Source organism: Gopherus flavomarginatus, chromosome 19, assembly GCF_025201925.1.
Source record: "Gopherus flavomarginatus isolate rGopFla2 chromosome 19, rGopFla2.mat.asm, whole genome shotgun sequence".
Taxonomy (NCBI): Eukaryota; Metazoa; Chordata; order Testudines; family Testudinidae; genus Gopherus; species Gopherus flavomarginatus.
This window is the reverse complement of record NC_066635.1, coordinates 16,944,921-16,970,206: the sequence shown is the minus strand read 5'-3', so window position 1 is coordinate 16,970,206 and position 25,286 is coordinate 16,944,921. Positions and strand designations below refer to the sequence as shown.

Here is a 25,286-nt window from a genome sequence, read left to right as displayed (position 1 = left end):
ACTGAAGGAAGTACGGGCTATTCAGGATCTCTTCCCCTCTCAGCTGTTGTTATGCAGCACCTAGCATAATGGGGCTCCAAACTTCAGAGTGCAGCTTCTAAGATCAACCCCAATATAAATACAATAATTCTTTATTATTCTTAATGACAACAGTTCACAATGCTTCACAAGTCAGCCCTTCCCTCACCACAAAAAATCATGAAGTTGGCTAAAAAATCATGACATTAACAAGTATCAATGTAGGGTTCTTTTTAATTGTCCTTTGGCTTCTTTAAAAAGCTTATTTTATAGATATAGATAGATACACATACACACGTACATATGAAAGTTGAGATTTTTGGGTAACAACATGATTCCAGCAGGTAAGGGGTGTTAAGAACCCTCCAATCTCAAGTCAGATGATAAAATGGTGAGAGTTGCTAACACTAGTTCAAACAAACTCCAGGACCCTGGGCTGGTTAGTGGAGCAGAAAGAGGAACATTAAACACAATATAGAGGAGATAAGAGTGGAGGATGAACCCATCTGTTGCAGAATTTGCGGGAGCTTTAACATGTCCCTTTCTCCTGCAGGGTGAATTCCACAGAACAACACCGAGTAGGGAAGAGGCAAGGAGAGAAAAGGTTTCAGGACTGTAGGCAATGGAGGCAGTGTGGCCTAGCAGACAGAGCACAGCATTAGGACACAGAAGACCTGGGTTCTACTCCTTGCTCTTCCACTGGCCTGCTGGATGACCTTGGGCAAGTTACTTCCCCTCTCTGTGCCTCAGTTTTCCCATCTGTATAATGGGGAAAACTATGGTTTTTTTTGGTACCTCCTTTGTAAAATGCTTTGGGATCTACAGATGAAAGAGTTTTCGACTGAGACTCAGGAGATCTGGGCTCCATTCCTGGCTCTGCTATTGGCCTGGTGGGTAAACTAGATACATTTTCAGCTTTGCTGATCCCTCTTTCCACTCTCCATCATTAAGTATTGCTGGTGGTTAACCCACCCATTAAGGGAAGGAGTAGGGAAAAGAAAAATCACAGAGACTTTGGACTTCTGTTTAGTTAGTACAGGAAAGACTCAGTTCTCTCTAGGAAACACCTTCAAGCCCCCTCACTCTATGAACACAGCAGGGGTCAACCATTGGAAAAGTTAAATATACAAAGGGCAGGGGGGAGATTGAGCAACAATGTATGTTTTTCTAAAAATATGCTGGCAATGGATTTGCTGCAACCTGACTCAGTAACTCTGAAGAAAGTATATAAAGAGGTTGTCAGATTATATAGAAAGAAGAAACTATCTAGGCAGAAACAAATGAGAACCAATTATAACTAAAAGACCTCCTGAACAAATAGAATTTTGCCATTAAATATCATTTATCCCATTTAATTAGTATTTTCTGGACAAAATACTCCAAACTAAAATACCGTTCTGTCTCCTTGAAACTTGTAATTATTGTTGCGACCTGCACTATTATGCATCTCCTCTGCTTTCTCTATCCTGCATGCCATTTAAAGCTGCAAGATTTTCAATTATCTATGCTGAACTGTCAAAGACACCTTTAAGAGAAGGGGAATAATGTGTGACTCAATTCCTCTAAAAAAGAAAAGAGATCATTTTTAGTCAGAATGAACACGCTGCATCTTTCATCATTCTATTTTTGTGAATAAGAGTAAAACAGGCTATTTAAAACATCCATTTAAATGCAAATTTTGATATCCCAGGAAGGAAAAAAAAAAAAGTTAATCATTTACCATAGACAGGATTATTTCCCCACTCCCACCGTTTAAATTTTAGAGTTGCACACTGTGTATAAGCTCAGTAATTCACGCACCTCTGCACCTCTAAACGGGGAAGACAACACAGGTAGATGCTTTCTCTTTAGTAGTTCCATGGCTACTTCACACTTACCCAACATTCCCATCCCTAGCATAAAAGCGTCCATGGTATATGGTAATCCTCGTGCCCTTCCTCTTGTCCCTGGTGGAAACATCACTTCTTTAGGTTGTGCTTTCTTACATTCTACCTATTGAGCAGAAACATGTACAAATGAGATGCAAATGAATTCCATGTAAATGTCAAATGCAGAACTGAGCTAGATAAAGGGGAAAAATTATTTTTAGCTTTTTTTTTTTCCCAAATGTGAACTTTAAAAATAGTCCACCAGTGTAAACGAGTCTAAGAAGAATAAATATGTGCATGTCTCTTAAAACACATAGCAAAACTCTGTTAAAATGATAAAATGCAGGTTTAATAAGTTGTCCTGTTTCTGAAACAAAAACCTATGCTCTGTTTACTCTCAAATGATTCTTTGCAGGCATGGAATGAATGAAGGACAGTCATTGGCACAGTTCTATTACGAGTGATAACAGAAAATGACTATTGGTGATCATTACAGAAAGCTCCATTTTAAATATGAATAAAGAATCAATATTTCTACTTGGCAGAGGAATTTCTTTAAATCCTACCAGTAAATGATCCACATTCTCTCTCTTCTAGTTATTCCTTTTATCTTTTGAAGTTTCTTAATACCATTTAAATCATAAAACAAATCTGTAATTAATAACTTTTTAAAATCTTGCAAACACGAGCGTAACCAAAAGTACAGGGGTGCTTTGACAGTATGAGCTTCAGAACAGATTTTTGTCTCATGCACCAGAACCAAGCCCGTGGAGAAGGCATGGAATAAAGAATCAGAAGACGTGGGATCTAGGTTTGGGCTCTGCCATTGATTTGATCCTTAGGCAAATCCCTTCACTTCTCAGTGAATTTTCTGTCTCCCCTCCCACCCTTTGTCTGAATCGGTCCATTTAGAACTCAAGCTCCTGGAAATTGCTTCTTACGACATGTTTGTATAGTGACTAGCACAGTGGGGCCCTGACCTTGGGCCTCTTGTCATGATTGTAACGCGAATTACAAAAGCATCTGCTTTTCTGGTTGTGGATTGAACACACCAACCTCTAACCCACAGCAATGAAGAACAGAATTGGCAATCTTTAGCATATGCAGATTCGGCTGGTGGATTCACTTTAAGCAGAGAAACACCTCTTCCACAGGCCCCGCTACTTGAATGAGCAGGCACAGGTGGGCGTGCTTCCTACGTGAAAACAGGTAATTACACCAGAGAAAACCAGGGAGGTAAAATAACATGGCTAAATGCCTCTGTTCCTAATAGCCCTATCAGTGACTGTGTATTCATTGTCTTATGAAAACTGACCGCCTGTTCCTAGGCAACCTGATCAGTGAAAATTTCAGGTTTACATAATTTTCATTTAGGTAACATGAAGGTTAACCGACTGTAATGGGAGTATTTTAAACAAAACCACCTACTCTTCCACTTTCTATTGCAAACCCCACGACAGATCTTATTTACTTAGCTTGCTCGCAACACTTCACAAAGCAATAATGCTCAGATTCTGCCAACAACGATGTCAAAACACTAGCATCTTGCCAACAGATCTGCCAGAATCCATTGAACTTTGAAATGAAATGCCTCTAGAGTTCTTCTGATGTCACTGTTTTGCCAGTGAGGGTCTGGATCAGGATTGCTCAGTGGGTATAATGGGAGAAGAGCAGGGAGAGGAAAGAGGATCCACTGGAGGAAACTGGAAGTATTTGAGTCTTATGATTAAAGCGTACAGGAAACCTGGGTTCCACACCATGGGTGCTGGAACTAGGGGTCCTGCCACACCCCCTGACTTGAAGTGGTTTCCATCATATACAAGTTTACAGTTTGGTTCAATGACTCTCAGCACCTTCACTATACAAATTGTTCCAGCACCCCTGTTCCACATATCCCCACCTCTGACTGACTTGCTTTAGAATCCTATACAAGTGGCATCATTTCTCCGTGCCTCAGTTTCTCCATTTGCAAAATGAGGACAATATGCATTCTGCAAAACAGGTGCGCTGGGACTGGAAGTCAGATGTGCAAAACATTTTGCAGTCCTCAGAAGGATGCTGCTATGTAAAGAAAAAGCATTGTTACTGTGAGTGCTCTTTGCTGGATATATGAATTGTGGGTGACGGATGAGACTAGCTGCAAAAGATTTAAAAGGAGGCAGGCAAAATAGGTTAAACAGACATTATGAACAAGAGAGGCATCTCAAATGGAGACACCCGCTCTCTGCATGTCCTATAAACTCAGGTAAAGACATGGCAGTACCAGCAGTGTATTCCTTCCTCTTCTCTTCAGCGACAGTGATGGTAGCAGTGAGTCCTCAGTGAAGGAATACATCCACAGGCAGAGGGAGAACCAAGCAAGTGACTTTCCCACCATTTTAAATAATGGGTCTGTTCTCATAGCTTCAGGCTCCCCGCTGTTTAGAACAGCGCAGAGGAATCAACTTCTATTTGCCCTCTTCCCTTCTCCTCAAAAGGTTTATTGGTTCACTATGTCCGGGGCTGTGTGAATGAGAGCTTCATGGACAGTCACCAGACTGAGTGATAAGGTTTCACAGTAGTCTCTTTTAAAGAAAGAGACAGAAAGAGAAGGAAAAAAGAAAAAAATCCTTCCACATTTGTTAGTTCAAAATCTTAGCATAGGCCTCTGGAGGTGTATGTTGCATCTATCTAGAGAAGAGGACGGTTAAGGCCCTGGACTGGGACTCAGACAATCTGGGTTTCAATTCCCAGCTCTGCTACAGATTTACTGTATAACCCTGGGTGAGTCACTTAATCCCTCTGTGCCTCATGCTTCTCTGGCTCCCATGTGTTTGTGAAATATTCAGATACTATGGAGATAGGGACCATACAAGTATCTAGATAAATATAAGAGAAACAGACCAAAAAAAAAAAAAAGGAAAAAGTAATGGAGAAACAGATCAAACGAAAGAAGAACAGGACCGACCACACTTCCAAGCTTGACTGAGTGTCTCTTTTCCCCACAAATTCAACCCTGCACTTGAAGACACTAACCTGTTTACTGTGGTAGCTAGGAATGAAGCTCAGAATTCCCCCACTTACTAAGCACTATCTGGAGTGGCCCTTAATGAGGACTGCTTCACCTCGCAGCAATTCAGGCAACCATCAGCTTCCATTTCGGTTCATAATGGTTTACTCTCCATAAAGTTCTCATTAAGATTTAGGTTCTAGCTCCCCCTAAATTCAAAATGAAGCTCAGGGGAAACTTATTGTTTATAGTTATTGGTTTGTATTACAGAAGCACCTAGAGGCTAGGACCCCGTTGTGCTAGGCACTACACAAACACAACACAGTCACTGTCTAAAAGAGTTTACAATTTCAGTGTTAAAGAATATAGACAATAGGTGGATACAACAGATGGGGGAAACACAAGGAAACAATGACACACCCTCATAAAAACAGTGGTCGTAGCAAGCCAGCCACCTAGCCATTGTTGAGTTGGGGTTTTTTTTGGTAGACATCATGCAGTGGACAGTTTTAAGGAGGACCAGAACGGCTGGAATGGGAAACTGATCCTAAATTCAAGCAAAATGCTATAATCTTTGACATAACCTTTCAATAACGTTTCCAGTGAGTTTCGAGTCTAAATGCAATATGGCAGGCTTCCCATGAATTTGAGTTTTGTGGCCAACAGTTGCCATCTCTCTTGTTGAAACCCAAATGGCCATGGAAAAAAACCTTGATGTTACCTCCTCCCTGCTCCCAGATCTTCCTATAAAAGCCAGGGTCCTTCCTCAGGCAACAAGTACACAACACAATCCCAAGTTCTCGTGTGTTCTTTCTAAGTATCAGATGAAAAAGTTCAGCAACCACCTCTGCAACTTCCCTTTGGTTGTTTTTAATCACAGGGCTATTTATCAGGAGTACACCCAATTCAATTTCCTCAGGCAAATCCACGTGGAGTGATCAGTGTAGGTGTATCATTTCATTTCTCAATCATATTCTTCAGCTTCACCACTGCTCAAAATGTCATGGAGTCATTGGTTACACCTCAGAGCAGTTTTCACTGCAAATATTCAGAATGATAAAAAACAATCTAGTCTGGCTAGAGGGACAATTAACAGGAAAATGAAGTTTGGATTAACACCATTAGAAACAATAACCCAGTAATTAGCTTCTGCAGCCACAAAACAGACTACCGCTGGTTTCAGAAAGATGATCTTAATTTACGATTTTCACAGCCCACAAGGACATAAGGAGAATGTTAACAAGCTGCAAATAAGTTTTAACTTGGAATTAAAAACGTAAAACTCACTGGGGGGAAAAAATGCCACTCTTAAAACCTTGCAAATGAACATACCCAATCAACACTAAAGATAATCTCAAGAGATAAAGCATTCTTCCCTGAGCTGGGAATGGATCCTTCTGGGAGGGGATTTAATACTCATGCAAGATGCTGGATTGGCAACCCTGGTTAACTCTCTTACCACAAAGGAGTGTGCAGCACAAGCAGTGGCAACGTCAGCTTTCTCTGCATTGCTCTGTCAATTTGCCCCCAGTCTGACTTCTAGGGAGCACCTTTAACGACAGCTGAACACTTTTCACCTATGGATCAAACTGCTTTACAAAAAAATGACAAAAGCATTATTATCCCTGTTTTGCTGATGGAGAAACTGAGGCACCGAGAGGGGGAGTGACTTGCTCCAGTGGATCAGGAGCTAGACCAAGAACAGATCCCAAGACTCAGCTCACCTGGCTAGTGCCCTGCCTCAGACAGTAGTTCACTCTTCATGCTGATGTAGATCCTTGACCTCTGCCATAGGCCTAATGGTCACCACACCTCTCTGCTGACACTTGCAGCAGAAAGGTCTGTCATTGTCAGCTGCAGAGTTGTTGTTCTTTTCTTGTGATAAAACAGACCTTTTCATTGGGAACTCAGTGGAGATTACCAAACTCATCCCACACAAGTCCTTGAACGGGCATCAGGTGGTGACAACTTTTGGTCACTACCAACCCAGGCCAGAAGAAGCTGCCATTGTATGCTGACCTGAGAAATGCAGAGCAGTTGATTATGTACCCCATGCTTCATCATGTAGCAAATGGTTCATGCTAGAATCAAATAAAATCCACTGGACCATGTTGAATTTGAAGACAACCATGTAGTATTCGTGACATCACATGATACTATCTAGAACATTTTTACTGAACTGGGAAGTGCCAGTGGATTTCAAAAAGTGTGTGTATACACACACACACACACACACACACACACACACACACACACTTCAAAGTTAGGCCACTCCCAACTCCCTGGTTAATGTGGGCAATCAGCCCATAAATCTGGATATTAAACAAATTCTTCATTTCAGCATTTGCAGTTCACCTTAATAATCTCCAGATTTTGGCACCTTCCCTGCATGCGGGATGTTCTTCAGGTTCAGTTAACTAACAAAGGAAGTTTTTAACTCTAAGGCGAAAATAGCAGAGAAGCTAAAATTCACTGTTTTTGTTTAGTCTGGTCTTGGGAATTAATATTACACTGGAGTATTCTTGGGTCAAGACTGAGCAGGCAAACTTGCTGGAACCATGGGCTGTCAAGATGGGGAGCGAAAAGCCTGTTGTACCCAGCATAACAAAACGAGCTGTCAGCTCTCAACACCAAGATGTTTCGGAAAACATGGCTACAACTTAGAAGAGAAATCAGAGCTATTTTGGGAGAAGCAGCTAGGGGAGAGGGAGTGTTCTTGTATTCACAATGCACAAAAAACCGCTTGCCACCCAAAGACAAGGCAACCTTGTCTTGCCAACAAGGAATAATTGACAGCAAGTTGGATTAGTTTACCTCTGAGATGCCACGTTGTTCATGCAACTGCAAGCCACAACGACTGTTCATGTAATATTCACCTAGTAATGCTGTAAGGTCTATTTACATGAGGCAATAGAAGGAACTGTGTTTTTTTTAAAAAGTCCTTCAAAGTTTGGCAAACCAGAGATGGGGAGTATGGAATAACTGATCACTTAATAGATGCTCAGACTGTGACCGGGAGGTCAGTGACTGCAGGACAGAATGGAACAACATCTTCCATATTTTCTTGGGATAGATCATTCTAATCTGTCCAATAAAGTACTTGACAAGTCTTAGCATTGGCGCAGTCCCTTTTCTTTGCTGTGTCCCCCTTGGCAAGCCCCTCACCCACCCCCAATCCAGCAGGCTTTGAAAACCAATTTAATCACGGCACATCCCATAGTCTGCAGCAGTTAAATGCACCATGTCTGTGTTGTCTTTTTGTGTCTTTGTTTTGGAGGAAGGCATCCAAGTTACAGGCATTCTGCAGTGTCCTTCACTCAGACCTACACTGCCTTGTGATCTCTAAGGGAGCTGCTGCCAGGCATTGCTTAGAGAACAGACAAACCTGAACAATCCCACAGCATTCGCTTCTAAAACAACTTCACTCCAGCCTGGCCTCCTCTACTCCCTCTCCTGCAGGCCTTCAATCAGCCTGAACGAGAATACATCTGCAGCCAGTGCATATCATTACTGCCAGACGCTTCACACTGCAGTCCACAACATTGGCGTAATATAATCTCCCAGAACCATTAGCAATGTATTTGGCTCAATGGCCTGGTGAAAGCAATTTTGGAACGTGAGATCATGATAAGAAGCCAAGTTTTGCTGCAGCTTGATGTGATCTGTGGCATCCTAGCTGTATACATTATCTGTAGCAGTAATACAGTAGTGCCTAGAACCTCATTCAGGGTCGGGTCCCCATCGTGCTATGCTCTTATGGACACATAATGAAGAGGCAGTCCCCTTCTACAAGGAGTACACACATCAAAAGCTGCTGTAGCCCCGTGTCAGAGCTAGGGACTGGAGTTGGGACTCCTGTGTTTAATTCCAAGCTCTGCCACTAACTTGATACATGATCTAGTCATGTAAAACTTTTTGTGACTCAGTTTACCTATGTGTAAATGGGGAGTGATAATACCTATCTTGCAGAGCGCTGCTGAGCATAACAAATGCGTGTGCTTTGAGATCTTCATACAACAGGTACTAGAAAAGGACAAAGTGTTGTTACTGAGGCACTAAACAGAATACAAGACTGCTCAAAAACTAAATATATTTACATGCATATAGAAGCAGGGCTTCTCCTGTCCTAGTCATTATCACTTAGTTTGGCTATAACTTTCCATTTGCTATCTCCCGTCCACCTGTGGGCCTTTAAAATATCCCTTTACATGTCTGAAGGGAAAGCCAAGGTTGTAACTCAACTGCAACCTTATGGCCACATTAAATCACCAACCGTTTCTCAAATGATGCATGCGCACTGACGGCAAGGCCACTTGGTAAGTCTCTTTGAAGACAAACCCTGTAAAGAGTCAATTTTCCACATTGTGCCCAGAAAGCCTACTTCTCCGCACTGCACTCCTCAACTGTAAAGCAGTCGGGGGCATATTGTCACCTACAATAAATCTTAGCATCTTTTACATTCCTCATTATTAAAATGCATTCAGAACTACAGTGCGTACGGAGAAGAAAAACAACAAAGTGCAAAAAGCGGAAGTGAAATACTAGCAGGACAGGCAGTTTGGTCTAGTAGATGGTGCACTGTACTGAGAGGCAGGAGTTATAGATGGAATTCTTGGTTCAATCACTGACCTGCTGTGTGACTTCAGATAAGTCTCTTCTCCTTTGTTTCCCTGCCCACCGATTCACTGTCTTGTTTACTGTTATTATAAGCTCTTAGGGGCCGTTACTGCTCCTTATTATGCTTGTGGACAACAGAACCCCAATTTCAGCTGGGGACTCAGTTTACTATTCTACTACAACTACTAAAAACAAACCACAGCTTTTAAAAGGGGGGACTAAGTAGCTTACGGGATTGCAAATGACACACAAAGCTTTTACGCTCTAGGTTGGCAGTTATAACCTAGATTGTTTGCAGAGTTGTTGTAGCCGAGATGGTCCCCGATCGCAGACACACAAGCTAGGTTGGGTAATATCTTTCATTGGACCAACTCATGTTGATTTAAGGGACAAGTTTTCAAACTACACAAAGTTCTTCTTCAGGTCTGGGGAAGGAAATCAATGTCTGAACTAAATATAAATTGGGACAGATTGTTAAGTATGGAGGGGGGAGGGGGCAGGTAACGTTTGCAGGAGGCCACTTGAAATGGAGTAGCAATAGGAGACCGTTATGGACAAGGAGCCTGAAGTGGGCCATTAAGAGTAAGCAAGTAGGTGTGTGTTACATATTGTTGTAATGAGCCATGAAGACAGTCCATGATTTTTGGTATCCAGTAGTGTAATGAATTTAATTCTCATTCTCGTCTTTTGAAGGTGTTGTGCAGGTTTCCTTTGAGTATTGATCAGATATGGAGCGAGTGCTTTGTGAAAAAAAGTGTTTGCCCATGGGTGATGTGGTGTTTTGGTCTTCTATCATTTTTCTGTGTGAGTTCATTCAAGAGCGTAGTGATTGTCTGGCTTCACCCACATGATTATTGTTGGGGCTTTTAGGGCATTGGATGAGGTACATCACATGTTGTGTTAGGCATGTATAGGACTCAAGAACCTTGAGAGCTGTGTTGTGGGGGGGTATTGATCATCGTAGCAGTGAAGATGTGTCTTCAGATTTTGCATCAGTTGTTCTGGCAGGGTCTCGTGCTACTTTGAGTTGGTGGGTCCTGACCTGTGGGGAGCCTGCTTCTGACGATGAGGTTGGGGGGGTTGTTTGAAGGCCAAAAGAAGGGGGTCAGGAAAGATTTTTTCAGGATGTGGTCCTCACCAAGTATGGGTTGTAATTGTCTGACAATACCCCGTATGGGTTCCAGTGTGGGGTGACAGGTGACAACTAGGAATGTTTGGTCAGTGGGTTTTTTTCCCATTTATTGAAGCAGGTTCTCCTGGGGCATTTGGGGGGTCCTTTTCATGATGTGATCTACTTCTCTGGTGGAGGGTCCTTATTTAGTGAATAAGCATGTTTGAATGCGTATCCTGGAATTCTTCTTTGGAGCAAATACTGTAGTATATGAGTGCCTGACTGTAGATAACAGATTTTTTTGGTGTGTCTGGAGTGGTTGCTGTATCTTTAGAGGTAACTGTGGCAATCTGTGGGTTTCTTATAGTTATTTGTAGAGTTCCAGTATTGAAACTAATCATGGTGTTCAGAAATCTATGAGGTAGTTTAGGTTTTCTGTCCAGATGATGAAAAGATCACCGTAGGTATCTCAGGTATATCACTTGCTTCGTGGTGCATTTATCCAGAAATTCTTCCTCAAGGGGGCCCATGAAGAGGTTGGCATATTGTGAAGCCATCTGAATACCCAGGGCTGTTCCCATGGTTTAGGCAAAACGTTTGCTGCTAAATGTGAAGTTGTGGGTGAGGATGAAATGGATGATCTTGGCAATGTTTTTGGGGTGGATTTTTGAGCACTGTACATTATCTTGTAAGTATGTGAGGCAGGGAGCAATGCTGTCATGCTGGCTGGTGTATAGGGAGGTGACATCCATAGTGGCAAGCATGGTGTTCTGGAGAAGGTTGTTAGTTTCTGGAGGAAGTCAGTAGTGTCTTGGAGCAAGTTGGCCTTTTATGCAGTCCTGATTTTCCTCCAGTAAGAGTGCCATGGCCCAGTATGATGGGTCTGCCTGGGTTCCCTTGTTTGTGTATCTTAGGAAGCATGTAGAACCCTAGGATGGGTTGTAGAGTTGTTTGTGAAGGATTTCACAGTATCTTTAAATTCATGTGTGAACTGTGGTGTGTGCATGTGTGTGTGGGGGGTCTTCTTTTAGTTCTTGATAGACTCAGTGGTGCCAGAGTTGTCTATTGGCCTTGTTGACGTAGTCACTGTGATTAAGGACTAAGATAGTGTTTACTTTGTCTGCTGGTTTGATCGCTATATGGTGATTGGATTTCAGGGACTGTACAGCTAACTTCTAGGTTGGCAGTTTTAATCTATTCCACTTCAGAGCAGGAAGTTACCACTACCACCAGAATGCTGGTTGGTGGTTCCTATGTATTAATGAATTAGCCACATTTCAGTATTTCAATCTTGATCCAAAGCCCATTGAATTCAGAGTCCTTCCCCTGACTTCAAATCAAGCTTCTAGTGAAAAAAAACATCCATCACGTGTGGCAACCTCTCTGACAGTCTCAGCAGAGAGCCCAAGAACCAGATAGCCCACTCTGGCTGAACTAATGGCTAATCCCTAGAGGCAGGTACCTCCAAGGACAGGACTTAAACAGAGGAGGCAGTGTGGACAAGTTTAGCTTTGCTGCCGCCTTTGCTGTGCATATTATTGGCAGAAACAAGCAGGGGCAGAGGACCTCCAGCGCTGTCAAACCAGGGCCAGTTTTCCAAAGTGCTAAATTCTCTTATACTTTATGGGTATATGAAGGGATAAACAGAAGTTCGGGAGAAATTCAATAGCTAATGTGTGTATTCATCTATGCTAAAGCATCCTATTATTTTTGTTAGCCAGCGATCCCCTTTTCCTACCCTGATCCACCTGTTCTAACTTTTAGACTGTAAACTATTTGGGTCAAGGGCTGTTTATTCTCTGGCTGCACAGCCCTTGGCATAATGGAGCCCAGATGTGGTCAAATAAGTGCTACTACAACATATATGATAAATATTAATATCTACTGCATTCTACACCACTGTGCAAAATTATTTTTTAAAGAGAGAGAATCACTCCCGCCATATCCCCACCCCTCACTGACAACATGCTCCGTTTCTATTTGCAAAATAGCCTACTTGTATAGCAAAAGCATATCCTGGGATTGGTTTTTTTTTTTTTTTTTTTTAATGTTTGGAGATAATCTTACTCCCACATCATTTATTAAATGCCTCTCTGGCTTTTTCTTTTTCGCTTTCGTACTACTCATTTACTATTACGTTTGACATTCTAAGCTTTATAAATGGCAACAGAAGCAGAATGGATGAGCTAAAATTAGCTTACAAGTGAGAAGCGAACCTAGAAATAGGCTCACAAACAACAGTAGCCAAGTTACCTTCATTTTCCCACTATGTAGAATGACAACTTGTTGAAGATGAGAGGGAGAGAGAGAGAGATCTCAACATTATGAATGTTGGTTGCTAAATCTGGAGGTGCAGTATTGATGGTTGCCCTCTTCGCTGACAGACCAGGGGACCTCCAGAACTCAAAGCATAAGCTGCTACAGCTTGAGCTTAACCATCAAGGCTCTGTAGATGGGGTCTGCAACAACATGTATCCTCTGCAAATTGGCACACCGGGGGATCTATAACACGCACTTACCAGTGGGTTGCCCAGTGGTCAGCCCGGGATGGATTTCTAGCTGCTAAAGTTAAGTACTCTCCCAGCGCTCCATAACTAGCTGTGCGTCATCTTTAGCCATCGGCACCGGCTCCCCTTCCCACCCACACACCAGCTCTCGCTCTCTTTTGTGGATCTGGTAATTCATCCACAGACACATCAGCAATGCAGTGACTCAGTCCTGTGCCTACATCATGCATCATCCACTCTCTCGTGGGCAGCTTTTAAGTTAGTGCAGTGAAAGGAGCTACCAAAAAAAGATGCTCAGAGCGTCATGGCTTTCGTATCATGGATGGAGTAGGTATGACATGTTTTGTTTATAAGGATTCATTTTAATTATCCATGACTCCAAACAACAGCCTACACTTTTTTATCCCCTGCTCAATGCAAAGCTCCTTAACAGGCCCTAAACCTGGGATTCCTTAGGCATCCTTTAACAGGTCTCCCAGCCCCTCCTCACCCAGGGAGTGTGGGAGAATAGCTGGGTAAAATTCCACAGCGGAACCGGAAGCTAGCTGAAATGTAAGTGTTATTGGTGAACTAGAGGCTGGGGGCTCTTGCCCCTAAAGAATGGTCCTCCCTTTTCCTTGAACTGCATTCTAGGGCAAGGCTCAGGGGACATTGCATACTCTTAACTGGGCATCCCAGCACCGCCAGAGGGTAGTTGGCTAGTTTCTGCCTCTCTCCTTGGGCAGTCCTGTTCTTGCCAAAGGCGAGGCGTTTTTGTTAGTCTGGTGTATCTCAGCCTCACAGGGTTACAGGCCCAGTAAATATGGCAACAGCAGCACTGGAGGAGCGTCTAGTCCAGCAACACCAGAAAGGGAGGTCAGAAGATGTCTTGAGAAGTCAGAAGGGGAGGAGCTGGCCAGCTAGCCTCTGAAATACATGGAAGTGGAGAAGTAGGTAAGTGGCATGACCTACAGGTCCCGAATCTGGGTCTGCAGGGTTCCTGGGAGCAGCTGCACTCCAGCCCTCCACCTGGCAGTCTGCTGACAATTGCTTAACTGGGACCCATGAAGACCAGCCCCAGTTTGAGGCTCTGCTCCTGAGGTCCAATTGACAATCTCAGAGAGGCTGATCGGCCCACCAGCCCTACGTAAGTCAGCAACAGGAACAGGAAGCTGGCCGAACAACTGGGCTCCACCCTGCTCCTGCTCCCTGGCATCCCAACCCGGCGTGACTCCTGGCATCTGACTCGTGGTTCTGATCTCCAGTTTGTCTCCTGCCTCTGATCTCCTGGTATCCTGACCTACGCAGCTCGACTCCGGTCTCATGACTGCAGACTCTGGCTCCGACTACTAGGTTTGTCTGACCGCTGCCTGGCTGAGACAATAAGATGGACACTGCTGAATAGAGAGGCTAATTTCTGGTGTTACCATAGTAGGGAAAGGAGCAGGAAGAGAAGATGCAAACTAAAGAGTCTCTAGAAGAAAGTCAGTAAGGTGTGTGGAAAGCCATTGAGCTTTCCCCATGAAGACAGGACTGCACGCAACCAAAGTCAGAAGGGAAGCTCTAGTAGGGAAGCTGAGTGTCAGCTGAAAACTGTTTCCTACTCCCCACTGAAGCCAGGAGGAAGAGGTGCAGCAACATCATGCCCACTGAGGGCTATGTATTGTACAAACCCCCCAGGGAATGAGAAACTGCTGAGTAACTGCAGGAACTGAGAAGTTCAGGTCCATCCTCCTAATGCCCTGCACTTGCAGACAGGCCAACAAGGAAAGCATGGCTTACATACCACTGCATGTGTCTGTGTTTGACTGCTAGAACCTGTGACAGACACAGGAATGTTCCACAGATGCCACTGTATCCAATTAGCAAGAATAATGTCTGCAGGAAAATTTGCATCACATTAGATTCTAAAGGGTGGGATTTTCAGAAGCACTCTGCATTGACCTAACTCTATCCCTGCAGAACTGGTGATACCCTAAAACTGCGTCCAATGGAGTCAATAGTGAAACTCCACTAGCTTCAATGACAGTAGAACTAGGCCAAGGTTGAGTGCTTTTTAAAATCTCCCCATCATGTACAAATACATAAGACACACAAGCAGCAAAAAAAACCCCTACGCAATTTGTTTGAAATTCTACAACAGACCGACATTCCACTATGAACGTATCAAATGAAGTGTCTCAGGCCACTCACTCACTTTGTCCTGCCAACGCGACATTGCTGAAGTTAAACTGGACTCTAACGCACAATTCTTTTTCATCTCATATCTGTACTACACTAAGTAGCTCACTAAGGGCCAGCATTGAAATCCAGGGAGCAATGGTGATTTACATCAGCTAAGAATCTGAATCTAAGAAAAACCACATAGTGTGAAATAACTGAAGTAATCTCCCAGCTATTTTCTGCATCATTCCAAATTTCACATTTCATCCACTGCTGGCTGATAATTACAAAACAGAACAACAAAACACCTAGATGAACGTGACATAAGGACAAAGCAGCATGAATTCTTGTGAAGGAAAATTATGCGCCTCTCGTTCATTAGGATTCTCTGAGCAGATCACCAAAACAGCAAATAAAGGAAAACTGGCTGATGTCATTTATTCAAACTTTTGAAAATCATTTGACAAAGATAAGAGGCTATTAAGTAAGCAAAGTAGTCACGGGGTGAGAGGTACTGTTCTGCCAGGGGTTTGAAAGTTCCTGTGGGTGTGCCCTTACAAGGAGTTAATCACTATACACTCGAGATAGCAGAGCACACCCTTCACTTTAACTGCTTTCTGTGAATCTTTATCATGGTCACTTGGCAGGCAGCATGGTCTAGTGGATAGAGTACTGAATTAGGACTCAAGAAAGCAGAGTTCTATTTCTCGGTTTGCCACTGACCAAAGAGTCACTTTGTTTCTCAGTTTCCCCAAACTCCTTTGTAAAGTGCTTTGAGATCTACTGAGGAAAAGTGCTACATAAGAGCTATTTATTATACCTCTGTGTTTTTGCAGCACCTAGTAGTCCCCAATCCTGATTACGATCTTTATTATATAAAAACATCTGCATAGAGGGCCATTGTTACATGCAGAGAAGGTGCATTGGCATGGAAAGGATTTCCAAGTCCCAGTCTATTACACAAGTGATCTGATGTGTCACATGACAAGACTGATTTGTTGCAGTTTTCAGTTTGGGATTTTTGGAAATAAAGCAAGCCCTGCAAAAAGGGATATGAAAAGACTATTTTTCCTCCACCAGCTGGTGAGTCTTGCACTCGTTTAAATTAACACTTTTACCTTTAGCTTTAACTCTTTTTTTTTTAATAAAGAAAAACAATTAATTGGATGGCTTATTAGGATGAACATCATTTAGCTAATATACAAAAGAATAAGCATTTGGGGGGGCATTATTTCAGTCCATATTTGTTTCACTCTGCATTTCTAAGGGTCATTGGTAACTACTGGGAAACACTAAAATGTAATTGGCCAAAAGAAAAGGTTCTGAATAAACCAGTCTAAGAAAGACAGCCTAATACAGGCACAAAGGGCACTAAAGTTAACAGATCCAAAGTAAGAGCCGTCCTCTTTGTGCAGCCCCCACCTTTAAAGTCTGAGCTTGACATCTCAACATATAGAATGCTAAGGAGATGTTATTTTCATTTCAGATGCACATTGCAGTGAGGAACAATATGAAGAATATTATTTCAGTGCCCTGGGAAAAATTAGCAAGTCAAATATTGAATCAGGCCTCTAGCATATGCTAATGAGATTGCTTTGATCTTATCCACACTAAAAGCTCTATTATTGAATTTAAAGTCTGTGAACACATATCAGACCACTATACAATGCATATCTGAATACATGTTTGAGAAGCAAGGGATGTTTTGACAAAGGGAAAAGAATATTTTAACTGAAAATATCAAAGTTATTCCATACAATTTTTTTTTTCATCTGGCTAGGTGGCTTTGCTGACGATCAACCCTCTACCCAGGAGGAGACTGGGCTTTAGAAGAACTTCAGGAGTCACCTTGCTCCTGTTTTAGGACACGTGCATCTGGAGGTGCTTTCAAAGAGATATGAGGTTACATGGTATCAGCATGACAGCAGTGCACCATGACTCTTTTTGGCTCTCTCTGGTGGGCAGCTACAGTATTAAGCAGCACTGGGGCTTGTCTATACAGGGAAATTGACCTGAGTTAGCTTATTCTGCAGTAGCTACTCCAGTTGTTTTTTCTGTGTTGAGAAGCCGAACCGGTGGCCATAAATGAGGTTGTATTTCTCTTCCCAACAGCAAAATGTTATATAGGGGAGATTGGGGAAAGTGGGATAATCAGGAGAAGAGAGACAAGAACTTGGATTATTGGAAGATGATGGCATTTGAGAATAATCAAGTGGCCCAATATGGATCATCTTCACCACCCATGGTTGCTGAGTCAAATTCTTGTTCTCTGATACACCTGTGCAACCCTACTGATAACCCCATTTTGTCTCAGTGCACCTTCCTCTGAAGTATCTGGCGTTGACCACAGCCAAGATAGGACACTACACTAGACAGGTCACCGATCTGACGCAGTAAGACAATTACTAGGTACCTGACTAACGAAAACCTACCTATATGCCCTCAGGTTAGTGGGAAAAATAAGAGCTAAATAAGTGAAATTCATAACCCGGTGCTCACCCCACTATAAAGACAAACATCTGACACAGGATGTCTAAAAACAATTAATTTTGTGGAGAACATTTTCCCAAAGGACCATACGGGCACAGCATGTTTTTGTGATAAATGGTGAGATTTCTCTACTGCTAACATGCACAATGGAAAACTTACCATTTTATTATTGATTTCATGAAAATGAATCTCACAGACTTTTTCCACCACATCTTCATTTTCAAAAGTTACGAAGCCAAATCCTATTTATTAAAAGAGAGAAAGAAGGAAAGTATAAGGAAAATATTAATTATATTAAAACAACAGAGGCTTCATTTAAATATGGCATTTTATGGGCAGTTTGGATTTTTGTCACCATTCACACACATGCACAATGAGGTCCTGTCTAGGACTATGGCTCCTAGAAGCTACACAGATAAAAATAATTATTAATAATAATGCACACAACTACACACACACAAACTTTCTATTGTGCCATTATGGAAAACTCCTATATATTACAAGAATGAGACAAAATATCAGATATTGAATAGGGTTCTGTCCTTCCTATAGATGTTTTTGATCCATCCTATAGAATGTTATAGACAGTTATTTCCTTGCTACGGAACGGCTCAAAAACCCAGAGAACAGAAATAAATCTCTATTACATTTTATAGGTGTTTGGAGTAATCCATACAGAACCCTGTTACATTTCTATGGAACCCTATTAGTTTCAGTTCTTCTTAAAATCCAAGAGACTTCTCCATTAGGGTTGATTCATTAAGCAACAAAGAAGAAACATTCAAAAAGGGAGAGAAAATGATTCCTCATTTACCCAACACCACTAGCATCAAGAATAAAAAAAATTAATGATTTCACAAACATGTATCAGCACTTTCTGTTTACGTTTGCCTCTGAGCAAACAAAAAATTTACTCATCTGTTATTTATAAGGCTCAAAAGACACTGGCTTTGCTCTCACAGGGAAGCAGTCACTATAGTAAGTGCTTCTTGAATCAAAGCAGGTCCTGGCTTGTCCTTTCAGCACATTGACACAGTGAACCTAAGGGTCAGCCAAGATTTGGAGGTGGTTATTTGTCCCTTTCTTCCTGAATTACTTCCTCAAATACCTCATCAGGATATCCGGAGGCCTCTAACAAACGATTAAAGTTTAAGACCTCTGATCTGATCACTCATCTTTTCTCTACTGCCGCTTCAAAGGAGCTATGGATTTGGGCCAGTTTAAGGTTGTTTGATGCATGCTGTCTGCCCGCCAGCTATACACTGTATTTACTCTGTTGGGTCCATGCTATCTGAGACACTCCACACTGAAGAAGCTTGGCAGCCAGCTACAGCTATGCATATTGATTTTCACCCATCTTTAAAAAAAAAAAACCCACATAGCACCACAGTGTTTCTTTCAAGCACTCAATGGATAAATATCAAAAGACAACATGAAGGCTCCCAATAAAACAATATAACATTAAGACAACATGAAGGCTCCCAATAAAACAATATAACAAACCCAAACTCCAAATTAGTACTAAGAAAAGTCTTTTTGGCTTCGATATTGGAAGTATGTATCTTCTGCACACAATACCATATGAACAGAAATGAATGCTGCACTCATAAGTCCATTGCAACTCGTGTTTTAAATCAAACCAAAATGATGGTGAAGGGATGGGAGATAAATAAGCTCACAACTGTCTAGTTTATTTTACATAAATAGTTTTGCACTAGTAAACCAGCTGCACATGAGAAAGTAAATATCTTGTTCACAGACACTGGGGGAGATACTCAGCGGGCAGGAATTGATGGTGTTCTGCTGACTTCCATGAGCTGCTATACTAACACTAACTGAGAATCCAGCCCGTTGCATGTTACAAATGCAGAGATTCTGGTTATGAGGGAATACAGCCCAAACCTTGCCAATTCTCACTTTGCATCCACTAACCTGTTTCTTCATTCCCAAAACCTGGCCCTCCTCACTTTGATTCTCAGCAAAGGTTCTGCAACTGCTAAGTTGCTCTAGTGAAGTGTTCTATTACCACGCCTTCCATTGCTTTAACACACACACTACATTTACTAGAAAACTTCATAGTAGCAAATAATTAAAACTAAACTATGCTTCTCAGAGCAAGCGAACAAACTACATTTTGCAATACAGTGCCCTTGAAGTTGTGCATGCGTGTTTGCTTATTCATAAATTCACAGAACGCTGCTATCCTCAATGCGTCTCTTAGCCCACGTCTAGACTAACCCGCGGCATTGGCGGGTTAAAATCGATTGCTCGGGGATCGATATATCGCGTCTAGTCTGGAAGCGATGTATCGATCCCCGAGCGCGCTTACATCGATTCCGGAACTCCATCAACCCGAACGGAGTTCCGGAATCGACACGGAGAGCCACGGACATCGATGCCGTGCCGTCCAGACGGGTGAGTACCTCGATTTTAGAAATTCGACTTCAGCTACGTTATTCACGTAGCTGAAGTTGCGTATCTAAAATCGATTTTAATACCCTAGTCTAGACGTGGCCTTAGTGATTAGAGTGAACTAGCAAGGTTTAAGCACCTACCAGTTGATTGGTTTAGGAACACAGAGTAATTTTAATACTGTTGAATGCTTCCCCCCAACACCTCTCCTTAGATAAATTACAACTCAGAATAGTTTCAAAATATCCTAGAAGTCACAACATCTGACAATTATGTTACATTAACATCCGAAGATTTCCCTTTGCATCTTTGTTCAGAAAGCTATTTTACAAAGTTCTTCAAGCATGTAGCATCTTGAATCATCTTATTCAAACTGGTCCCTTTATTTGTCTTCTAATTTGCTCTGCTTAATTCCTCCTTACACAGGACTGCAGTTGCAACTAAATTTTTTGTGGTTAACGGACTAAACACGACATCCCAGGAATCTAGGGACCCACACTGTGTTAAGTAATTATTGGTGTTATTAGAGCAGCACACCACAGGGAACCAGTTTTGCCCAGCAGAATGAAATGTCCAGTCCAGTTCTGCAAGTCATTAATTGTTTGAGTTCCAGAAACATCTTCATCATTAGTAACTCATTAGCGAATATTGCAGTGGAGGATTTCAGTTTCCATTTTTTTCAGGTCTCACTACAAGTAACAAGAAGAGAAGGGGAATTTTCAGGAAATTAGAGTTAATGTGCATAACTGCACCAGAAAACTCACCAAAATCATTACATGTTCAAACTAGGAAACAGGTTACTCCTTCCCACTTGCATGCATAAGGCAGAAATACAGGTTTATGAAGAAATGATTTGTGTGATTAACCAAGATAGACATACAGCTTTCTGGATTTACAGGTTTTATAATAGGAATAACAGAACAATCCAATGGTGTCAACACTCATTTGCAGGTTTTTAAAAGAGCTACACCATTTCAAACATGCCTGTCTATCTGGTTTGATGAGAGAAAACAAACTTGATTATGTCTAAAAACATTTATTTCTTCCTCTTGTGGAAAAGCAAAGAAGCAATGAAACAATTAATTATCAGTAAATGCTATTCCTTAACTGCACAATCATTTTACCTAGCAGATGCATTATCATCTGCAATGAATTAGTTAAAGAGATGATTAACAAAGGAAAACAAGAAGAATGCAGGATGACTGCACGCTAGTGGCTAGATGGCAGGACAAGGAAACAGGAGGGTTCTGAATTATAAAGCTGAGATGGGACCATCAGCTCATTATGGGTGACATTCTCTGTTGTCCTGAAGGGCCACCACCATCTAAGTCCGACTTTCAGGGTTTCAGTAGTACATAGGCGTAATGTCCGTCCTTTGCACAGGGTGAATTTACTCTTGTGACTTTGTGCTTCAAAACAAATCACTGTGGTAGAAACAAAGGTTAAATGAACTCCAAACCTTGGCCCTCGTTTAAAAAATAATAATCAGAAAGTTGCAACAAAGCTGAAATTCCCAGTGTAAATACATTACCCAAGTTCCTGTAATATGGCATTAACCTGAAATTTTAAACCTAGACAAAAACTTAAAAGAAAAAAAATCCAATATCACTGAAGTATATAGGTTTCAAATCATGCTACAGCCCGCCAGAGGTTTCAAGTGGCAACCTGTGCTGAACAATCTCTTCTTCTCTATTAGAAGAATTTAACGCTATGAGTGCACAAGCCTCTTTTAGTTTCTATTGGCAGCAGCCCTTGAGGAAAATGAAAATGTTTATTTTTATTTCCCTGCAGTGAATAACCTGCTGCATTCCTATAGGAACGAACCCATATTGGAGGGCCATGTCAGAACAAAACAAGAAGGAAGGGATGGACTCAAGCACTGGGTTTGTAATACCTACTGCCCCTGGAACCACATAGTCACATCCTGATTTAGCCACTTAGCCTCCAACTCAGTTCAAGCATGGAGCTCTAGAACAGCCCTTAAAGTCAAGGTGCCATCTGCTCTTTATGGATAGGGTGACCAGAGAGCAAGTATGAAAAATCGGGACGGGGTAATAGGCGCCTATATAAGACAAAGCCCCAAATATCAGGACTGTCCCTAAAATTGGGACATCTGGTCACCCTACATATGGACAGAGCACTTGTCAAAGCAGAAAGCTTGTTACCCCCTCCACCTCACCCATATACTAAACATCAGACACAGGACACAAATTCCCCTGCAGCTAATCTCCACCCCAGAGGTGGTGACATTTCAACAAGTGCTGTATGTTTTACAGCGTCTTCAGGATCAAGCCTCTAGCTTGCAAAGTGCAATAGGATCAATGGCACTATGCTCATAGTAACGTCTTCGCTTTATGATTACTGACATTTTTAATTGATTGGAAAGCATCCAGTATCTTATAATCCACACGTGTACAACCACTTAAAACCCACCGGACATTCACCAAGAGATCATATCATATTTTAAATGCAGCAACTCCAAACAGATCATTTGCTCCGGAATCAAAATCTCATAAAATAATCTGTGGTATATTTAAAACAAAATTTAAAAAACCCAGCTATTAACTTTTAACAACTGCATCAGAAAAATAATATTGTATGCATGCCCCATTAGTCAGTATAATGAATACACACTCATTTTTAAATTACCCAACCTCTTCTAAAGCTTTCTGGCTCAAACAGTTGATTATTTCTTATGAGAGGTACCAAGAGTCAAGAACAACAAAAAACATTCCACAGAAAGTGTATGAAAGAGATTAACACAAAACAAAGAAGGCTGTTTAAAATGGTGACATAAATAGGATTCCGTTGTCAAGGAGCACACATTTTAAAATGAAATTATACTGCATCCTCCTGAATGAAGCTATTATTGGAAGCTAACAAGCTCTATTTAAGAGATAAGCACTTAACAGAGTCAAACAGTTGGGTTCCCCCCCCCTTTTGATTCAAATGAATAAAACTGAATATTCATTTGAATAATCCTTTCTGTAAAAGAAAAGACAAAGAATAGGGAAAATATATAAAGGAGAAAACAAATGCCCCCAGATGAGAGCATCTGAGCCAAGTGAGATCACTGAAGGAAGCAGCGACAGGATTCGTGACCTTCAGGTGAAAAAAACCTTCCTTTATCATCTGCTCAAAAAAATCATTTAATCCCATTCACATATTGGTCAATGGCTGTTGATAGACACTGAAATTGGGCCCAGAACTTCTTCAGGGGGATTGATTGATATAGTAAACACTATCACAGACAAAAGCAAATACCTCTAGATTCATTCTGTACACTGGTTTGGAAAGGCTAAACATGCACACGAATGGATATTTATGTCACGTTCACTGAGCTCCAGCTCACTGTGGGTCAGAAAAACTGGGGGTGAAGGGGCGGATGGAGGGTTCTAAGGATAGTTAAGTACTGGAACAGATTACCAAGGGAGGTTGTGGAATGCTCATCACTGGAGGTTAAACAAATACCTGTCAAAGATGGTCTAGGTACAGCTCGCCCGGCCTTAGTGCAGGGGATGGACTAGATTACCACTCCAGCCCTACAATTCTGTACTAGCTATCTAGAGAATAATCTTCCTCTTCCTCTCAGTCTCTCAAAAAAAACATTCATAGCTGAGTTGTGGCTCCCATTCAGTCTACCTTTTCTGAAAATAAGCTAAGATACCAGTGCTTTTGAAGGTGATTGTTAATGTGCCTTCTAGTGGATAAGTAATAAGTTTTGTACCTCTTTCTCTTTAAATCATGAACCTTTGCAGTCTAAGATGGCAACTTACTTATAAGTCTCAGCAAGTCCTCACAACGCCTGATGACTATTATAAAGTGCCAATAAAACCACTTAGCTTGTACAACACATTATGGTTAGTCTACTCTTGATTTCAAGGAGGTTCAGATTTTCAGAGAGGCTGAGGATCTTGCAGCCACCTGTAAATGAGAGCTGCAGATGCTTAACATCACTGAAAATCAGGCCATATGTTTATGGCTGAAAATTCAACTTCAGTTGGGAAGAGTTTCTTTTCATGAGAAAATACAGAAAAATGGGCTAGAGGAGTTTTTATTTTAAGCTTGAAAATACCATCCCCCTCCGCATTAAGAATAATTGTGTTCTCAGTCCTCTTGTACTACTCTTAATGACACTGGGAGTACAGACACTAAGGGTACAAGATAGCCCATAGGTTTCAAGGCAACTTCCTCTGAATTCAAGTGGTTAGCTGGCATATCAGGGAATGGAGCTGTGAGACTGCCAGATGTTGAAAGTAATGGCAATCTAAAGAACATTATTTAGATTATTATTTACTTTTATTTTGCAGTAGCACACAGAGGCCACCACATCAAGGTTCTATTGTGCTAACTGCAGTACAAACATATATTAAATGATAGCCCCTGGCCCAAACAAGTTACAATGCTAACAGCGGAACCTAGTAAACCTCAAGCCTTCTCACAAGATCTATAAAAGATGGGTGATATGTCTCTCAGAGTTTAGCAAAAAAAATTATTACTATTTGGCGTCAGGCAATTTATTTGATGAAAGTGCTCTTTTCATACAGAAAACAGGCAAGCATTTCAAACCGCAAATTGTAGAAGAGTTCCTTTCACTGGGAACCAGGTTCGAGTGCAAAATTCACACCAGAGAGCAAATTTTGACAAAACAGATTCATTAACACAATCCAAAACACACAAGATTTCAAGCAGCTCCAACTTTCACTGCAAATATTTCTGACACCTCTGCAGAGCCCTGGCCTGAGAGGTTTGAATACGCCCCAACGAGCATCCTTTGCACAGAAAATCCGTCACTGATCCAGAACTCTGTTTAACCAAGTACACTTCATAGAACCTCTTCCATCCACAGTTCTATGTAGTTAAACAGAGTTACTCAGTAGTGACATTCTATCACAGTACCCCACAAATAAGAGAAACACTGTTCAGAGTAAATGACTGAAGCCATACAAGATTAAAACAATTTAAAATCAGCAGAAGTATAAATAAGTGCTAAGTGTCAACTGCTCAGAAAATCATGCTCCTGTGTGCTGTGTTTGGGTTTTTCACACTAGAAGTCAGCTATATTTCACACCTCTGTCATCACTGGAAAGGGTTTGTGTCAGCTTTGGTGAAATAAAGCCGAGACGACACCA

At 41.6% G+C, this 25,286-nt stretch overlaps 1 protein-coding gene across 14 annotated transcripts in view; it reads right to left on the bottom strand.

The window, feature by feature from the left end:
* The window catches only part of MSI2 (musashi RNA binding protein 2), a 381,347-nt gene that overhangs the window by 73,182 nt on the left and 282,879 nt on the right, over positions 1–25,286 (bottom strand). For all 14 annotated transcript variants that reach the window (XM_050929500.1, XM_050929499.1, XM_050929502.1 and 11 more), the window contains 2 exons: positions 17,902–17,984; positions 1,896–2,010 (listed from right to left, as the gene is read on the bottom strand). In XM_050929500.1, coding sequence (XP_050785457.1) covers positions 1,896–2,010; positions 17,902–17,984 — 198 coding nt within the window. The remainder of the gene's footprint in view (positions 1–1,895; positions 2,011–17,901; positions 17,985–25,286) is intronic.